The 7,485-nt window shown below is 45.4% G+C and overlaps 1 protein-coding gene across 1 annotated transcript; it reads right to left on the bottom strand.

Moving 5' to 3' along the window:
• Window positions 1-4,873: 4,873 nt before the first annotated feature.
• LOC103974751 (NAC domain-containing protein 43-like) lies at window positions 4,874-6,358 on the bottom strand. The gene is made up of 3 exons (XM_009389635.3): window positions 6,178-6,358; window positions 5,817-6,094; window positions 4,874-5,746 (listed from the first exon to the last, which is right to left on the bottom strand). Exons 1-3 carry the CDS (start codon window positions 6,347-6,349, stop codon window positions 5,045-5,047), a joined length of 1,152 nt encoding a protein of 383 aa, XP_009387910.3. The 5' UTR covers window positions 6,350-6,358; the 3' UTR covers window positions 4,874-5,044.
• Between the last annotated feature and the right edge of the window lie 1,127 nt (window positions 6,359-7,485).

Raw genomic sequence — 7,485 nt, 5'->3', positions numbered from 1 at the left:
TGTGTGTGACCCACTAGACCCAATATCGAGCTGGCCATGAGTCATACTTGTCAGAACTCCTTCTAACTCAATGAATTATTATCTCTGTAATAATTTACTTGACTCATCAACTACGGACGTACTAGGCCACTACGCCATAGTCCCCAAACGATACAGGGGAATCCAATCCATTGGATCTGTCTATCCTTAGTTACAGTGTACCTATAGTCCCTCATCCATCTAATATCCCAGAGACCGTATATTGAGCATGGTGTTGTCAGACCCATACGGTTTCTACTCGAGTCTCACTCTAATCGGATTCTCCCGGAGAACTCTTTCTCTCTCAATCCGAACGACCCTAGCTAGGGATTTGTCTGAGCAAGAACACATGGGACATTCCTTTCATGACACCGAGATTATTTATGATATGTGTTTAAAGGTGAATCGATCTCATTTTCGTGATCTCATAATGATCCGATTCCCATTGCACAAATCCAAGGACATCACAATATATATATGCATATATACAATAGTTATAAAGTGATATATACCAAAATATAATAAGCAAAAAAGATTCTGTATCAAGTCACACGTGCCATCACTCACGTGATTGGCTTGTTGGGCACCTATGACTAGCACTTGAGACATAAAGGATGTCCTATATAAGTGCTCCACACTTTGATACCAGACTTATAGATTTGGATATCCCAGATCTAGTACAACTGGTCATTGGGAGTAGTAGTCGACCTTACGAGGGCTATTGAGTGTCGATAGAGGATCATCCAATCTCGGCATCATGAGAGGAATATCTCATGTATTCTTACTCGAACAAATCCCTGGCCAGGGTCATTCGGATTGAGAGAGAAAGAGTTCTCCGGGAGAATCCGATTAGAGCGAGACACGAGTAGAAACCATATGGGTCTGACAGCACCATACCCGATATACGGTATCTGAGATATTAGATGGATGAGGGACTATAGGTATACAGTAATTGAGGATAGATAGGTCTAATGGATTGGATTCCCTTGTATCATCTAGGGACTACGGCATAGCGGCCTAGTACGTCTATAGTCGATGAGTCGACTAAATTATTATAGAAATAATAATTCACTAAGTTAGAAGGAGTTATGATAGGTATGACTCACGGCCAACTCGATATTGGGCCTAGAGGGTCACACACATATGGTAGGGATTGCGATGAGTAGATGTTTGGATATGAGATATCCACCGAAGCCCTTATCTTATTGGATATCCAATAAGCCCCTGAATTATTGGATCCCATGGACGAGATCCAATAAGAGCCCATGAGAGATTATTGGATAGAGATCCACTAATCTAAAAGGCTTGGGTAATTGGATGCAGATCCAATACCCACTAGGGGAGGATCCATTAGGGTTTGACGGGGGACCTCTATAAATAGGAGGGATTCAATGGTTTATAGACTAGAGCTTTTGTTTGCCTCTCCTATTCTCCTCCCTCTCTCCACCTCAGAGTAGGCCTGGAGTTTTGAGGAGCGTCATCGCAGCCCTACTGTGTGGATCACCGCTATAGAGGAGGACGCTTGACCTCCTTCACCCTCTCCTAGAGATTTGCAAGGAAACAGGGATATACGATCTCCCTAGGTAACACAATCTATTCTATATGCAGTTTGTTACATGGATTTTTGTGTACCAATCTTCGCATGACGACGAATATCTTTTTAGAAAATTGGGGATTTTGTTTTCTTGTTCTTCCGCTGTGCATGTGATGTCGCCCCAAGATTTCCTAACAAATCATACATACTATGAGCAATTACACCAGATGATCATGGACCACAGTCTAATGTAATCAGGCCCGAGCCAATAGGCCTAATCACTTACATAAAGATCTATAAGTGCAACGGTGCATCTCTATACCCTGTGTTCATCCATCTCGTCCTCGTTGGTCCCGTTGGCATCTCGACGCATCTCCATGCATCGCGATCATCCGTCTCGTGGGTCCCATTATGTCTCCTTATATAATTACAACTTAATAATAGGCACACTGACCCGACAATAAATGAGAAATATAATGGAGGCTCGTAGGCCCCAATAATAATAATCACAAGTACACACATCACACGGTACATGATCATTCGTCCACATATCATACATCACATATATAAATCAATATCATGTAGGACTACTAGATAATAAAAAAAATAATCAATTAAACTTTTTAATTAATTAATATTTTCTGAAATCAAGGACATGTAGAAAATTTTCTAAATTCTAAGGGGTATTTTTGTAATTTAGGTAAAAGATAGAATCTAGAATTTCTAAAATTCCAAGGGGCAAAACTATCTTTTGCCTAGAAAACCCTAAGCCCCTTTCTCCCTCTTCCCTACTACAGTCATCGCCACCTTGTCGGGGGCGGCCTGTGGGTGAGGAGGGCACGGGGGCGTTGGGGGCGCCGCCCTTGCCCGCGGGCGGTTCTGTCTGCGGGCACAGTGCCTGTAGGCACCGTTGCATGCGGGCTGCTAGTGGCAGCACTAGCGAGTTGCCGAGCCCCGTAGGCTGCCAGCCGCCGGCAGTAAGCCTACTGCATGCAGATGGCAACGAGGGCAGCAAGGACCACAACAATTATTGCCCTTTCTCGGTTTTGCGTTAATGATTTTGACATCAAAAGCTTCTCCAAAACATAACACATGCAATTCAAAACTAATTTTTGCACGAACAACCTGACTTTAATACCATTGTTGAGAAATCATGGGGGCAACATCACATGCGCAGCAGAAGAACATAAAACAAAATCCCCAATTCCCAAAGATATGTTCGTCGTCATGCGAAGATTGGTGCGTAAAAATCCATGAAATAGAAAATCACGTGTGAGATAGATTGTGTTACCTAGGGAGATCATATATCCCTGAATCCCTGTAAATCTCTAGGAGAGGGTGAAGGAGATCAAGCGCCCTCCTCTATAGCGGTGATCCACACAACAAGGCTGCGATGACGCTCCTCAAAACTCCAGGCCTACTTTGAGGTGGAGAGGGGGTGGAGAATAGGAGAGGAAGCAAACAGCTCTTGCCTATAAACTATTGAAACACTCATATTTATAGAGGTCCCTTGTCAACTTAACCCTTATGGATCCTCCTATATTGGGTATTGAATCTCTATCCAACTATTAAAACCTCTTAGATTAGTGGATCTCTATCCAATAATCTCTCATGGGCTCTTATTGTATCTCATTCATATGATCTAATAATTTAGGAGCTTATTGAATATCCAATAAGATAGGGCCTCTGGCGAATATCTCATATCTGAACCTCTACTCATCACAATACCTACCATATGTGTGTGACCCTCTAGGCCCAATATCGAGCTGGCCATGAGTCATACTTGTCAGAACTTCTTCTGGCTCAGTGAATTATTATCTCTATAATAATTCACTCGACTCATCGACTGCGGACGTACTAGGCCACTACGCCGTAGTCCCTAGACGATACATGGGAATCTAATCCATTGGACCTATTTGTCCTCAGTTACCCTGTATCTATAGTCTCTCATCCATCTAATACCCCAAAGACCATATACCGGGCATGGTATATTTGGGGAAGTCATTATTGGGAAATTTGAGGATTTTTTTTTTTTGTTCTTCAACTACGAATGTGATGTCGCCCTTAGATTTCCCTATAATTGGTTCATCTAGTACTTTATCTGATCCTTCGGTGTATCGTCCTTTCCTTCGGCATATTGCCCAATCGGTTTGTTGACCTCCCACAACTTTTGATCTCATTGGCGCAATGTTCGATCCTTTGACCCGATGCCCAAACTCACGGTACGAAGTCCTTTTGCTAACACATTGATCGATCCTCCGACCCGACATCCAATCTTCTGACATATTCTGTTTCTGCCCAATGTCCAATTCCTCCTACTTTAATCAATTTATCTTTTTTGATCGAAGTTAGTCCTGTGTCACTCAAAACGTAAATTAGATCATAAACTTATCAATTGATTTCATTATCAAAATCTCAAATTCAACAATGATGTTGTTCACAAGCTATCACCATAAGAAGAGAAAGAAACAGGATGACAATAGCAGCAAGTTAACCCATGAGAGGAGGCCATCAAAGGAGTAATAGCAACAGGAGACTAGCGACAGGGTGCTGACTATGGGGTCCACCGATAGAGTAGTCAGTAGTGATGGATGGTGTTCGCCATCAGCTTGTGAGAAGATAACAGAGAGATGGTTAAAATATGTGAAAATCAATTAGGAAACCGAGGGTAACTGAGCAAGAAAGAGATCAAGCATATGACGATCAGCAAAAAAGAGATATTGCTATCATCAAACAACAAAGAAGGAAAATTCTTACTCAAAATAAGAGAAGCTATGATACAATAAAGAATTTAGATATTATGAAAAAGATGATAAATATTCATTGAAGTGATAAGTATTTATATAGGTTTCGAGAGAAAATTTTTCTCTATCATAATCAATCAGTTATTTAAATCTGATATTATCTATAACTTAATCTTCTATCATCATAATCTTCTATCATTTTAGTCTTCCTCCTCGCATAAGCCATGAGAACTTCTGCCTCTCCTCGATGGCTACCCGTAAAGAAAAGTTCATATTTCGTCCGCCTACACCTACTGGGAAAGCTTAAGAAAAGCCTACGATGATTCCATTATCTCTCTCTAGCCCTCTCTGTGGGATTGCTGTAGGAAACAAAAGAGAAGCCACGGTACGATGTGTACAGTCTCTGTGTCTGCCATGTGCACGAAGGCAAATTACGCTACCCTCCTTTCTTCCTATTCATCAGAGGAGATGAGAGGGACCGAACAAACGCACACCTTTCCATCCTACCTTTTCACTTTTCATTCTGTCACCATAACAAAGATATGATATCTCCATCCACACAAACATCACAAAATAGAAAGATCGTTGGGATCGAGTTATGTGTTCTTCACCACCCAATACATACAATCATTGAACACATCAATCCATTATATTCCGTCATGGTTCTCACGGTGTATGTTTATATGTATTCCTCCTTATTTTCGTGTTGGAAGAGACATCACTGTGCGCATGTGTTGCCTGCTTCCTTTCACAGAGACGCATGGCTGATGCGATCTGACAGCGATAATGACGTCCTCGTCAAGCTCCATAGATCGCCATCGCCGCCATGTTGGTCATCATCATCATAATCATCATCATCATCATCATCATCATCATCAGCATGCACTACTCTTGCTGATGAGCGAAAGCCAACGCCAGAGTCATCGTCGAGCGGTTTCGGTCCCTCGTACGGGCCGTTGAGCTGGGAGGCAAGTAGCCGGTCGAATGCAGCCCAGTCGCCGCTTCCGGTCTCGGCACGGTGGGCGCTGCCCATGTCGACGGCCGCTGACATCCCGTAGCTCGTTTGGTCATCGCAGGAGTGATCAAGAGGGAAGCTATTTGGGAGTGGCGTGATGGTGGGGCTTCCGGGAGCAGGAAGCTTCATGAACATCTCCTGCAGACCACTAGATGAGGCGATCTCGATCGGCCTCAGGTACTCGATGTTATTACTAGTACTGTTCGTCGTCCATTGGCTTTCTCCCTTGCATGATCGACCCATGTATTGCAGGATCTGATCCAATGCGTCGTCGCCGCTGCCCGGGTGGTGCAGCAACTGGGTCTTGGCATCGCTGGTTACGGAGGCAGAGTTATTAGGTCTGTCAATGGCCCTGTGGTGGTTCTTCTTCTTGAACACTCGGCAGACCACCCAGGCGTCTTCTTGGTTTGTCCCTTCTCCCATAGAACTTGGGGCCTGAATGGTCAAGGACGCATCAGAGAACATAGAATTGATGGTGTAAGCAACAGGTCTACTCCATACGTACGTTGGAGTGGGAGATGAGGTCGGAGTGGTCATCGAGCCGGTACTCGTGCATGATCCAGTCCGACTTCTGGCCATGGGGGGCTCGGCCTCTGTAGAACACCAGCGTCTTCCTCATGCCGATCCGTGTGACGCTGGAATAGATCACCTTGTCGCGGCCGGTGGCCTTCCAGAAGCCGGCGGCCGTTGCTCGATTGGTTCGGGTGCCGGTCGGGTACTTCTTGTCCTTGTGGCTGAAGAAGTACCAGTCGTTCTGCGGCGTCGACCCGATCCTGCACTTCTCTGTGTCCCAAGCCATGGAACTGAGAGCAAGCGCAAGCTCCAAATTTAAGGAGGAGAACGCAGCGAGTAACTCGAAATGTCACCTTGGATGTCCCACGGCTCCAGCTTATTGAGATCAACGTCTCGGATGACGTCCAGATCGATCTTCTCGGACATGACCTTCTTCCTCAGGTAGTAGTTGAGGAGCTCCTCCTCGGTGGGATGGAAGCGGAAGCCCGGCGGCACACAAGACTCGGCGTTCACTGAGATGCTCATGTTTCACGGCTCGATGGATATTACAAGAAGCTCTCAGTCTCCAATGGGGCAAACAAAGCTTATTTATCTCAGCACTGACTCGAGGGAGGTCAGAAGGAGGACAAATGAAAAGGGAATCGCAACATGATTCATTAATATTCTTGGTCTTGGTGTTGTTGTTGCCGGTGGGGTTAGCACTGTTGGATCAAGAGAAGAGCTACCCACCACCCAGTGAGAGAGGAATGGAGATATGCTCAAGAGGTGGTCCCTAAAGCGAGAGACGGTGGAGGGGGTGAGAGAGAGAGAGAGCGAGAGGAGAGACTTTGAGAGAGAAAGTGATGGAGCAACGGGGCGAGGAGGAGAAGGCCACATCCAAAGCCATGACACCTGACCTCAAAAAAAGGTCTTGGAAAAGCACAACCGAAACTACCGCCATCGCTGGAAAGCGCCCTCCCCTTGATCTCCTCCTCCATCTCTTCCCTCCTCCTCCGTAACCACCCCAAACTCCACTGCTGTGATGGCAGTAAAACAACTCCGACGACCACACGAACTAGAGAGAGAGAGAGAGAGAGAGAGGACGGGTTGGAGAGACGGAGTTTTCAGGGGCCCCGCGACCAATGGAAATCACATACCTAATGCAATTCACTATCTTTACTGTGCATTCCTCAATCAACACAGGCATCTCCCATTAACCACTCACGTACAAGATCGAGGTTCGATTACGCAAGCATGGAGTGACTTGATGCTTCTGTACGAGACACGTTGTCGCACGGTGTGCAGAAATGGGGCCTCGTGTGGTCATCTGGCGCGCCTCGTCCTCGCGGCGAAGGGGAAGGGGCAAAAGAGACGGAGAGAAAGCTACGAGAGGGCCGCGTCGGGACAAAGTCTCATATTGGCGTCATCCAGTTTGAACTCGGCATGAAGCATTACGTCGAGCAGGTTATGTGCGCATACATTGCGTTCATCATCACTGGAGTCGTCAAACGGGCGACAGAGAGGTGGTGATGATAACACTGGTGACATGTAATGCTAATCCAAGTGGAGGCAATTAAGCAGGCGGCCAAATCGTGTGTTTCCTCTAATAATGGGAATAATTGCCACGGTTAATGATTAAGCGATTGACAGTGCAACCAATTGGTTTTACTCACGTCGCAGTT

The sequence above is a fragment of the Musa acuminata genome, chromosome BXJ1-3, assembly GCF_036884655.1.
Source record: "Musa acuminata AAA Group cultivar baxijiao chromosome BXJ1-3, Cavendish_Baxijiao_AAA, whole genome shotgun sequence".
Taxonomy (NCBI): domain Eukaryota; kingdom Viridiplantae; phylum Streptophyta; class Magnoliopsida; order Zingiberales; family Musaceae; genus Musa; species Musa acuminata.
This window is presented reverse-complemented; position numbering and strand designations above follow the sequence as displayed.

Coding starts and splice junctions, on each gene's coding strand:
- LOC103974751 (XM_009389635.3), bottom strand. CDS start 6,349: ATGAGCATCTCAGTGAACGCCGAGTCTTGTGTGCCGCCGGGCTTCCGC. Junction 6,095..6,177: donor GGAGCCGTGGGACATCCAAG/GTGACATTTCGA, acceptor CTTGGGACACAG/AGAAGTGCAGGATCGGGTCG. Junction 5,747..5,816: donor ACCTCATCTCCCACTCCAAC/GTACGTATGGAG, acceptor TTGACCATTCAG/GCCCCAAGTTCTATGGGAGA.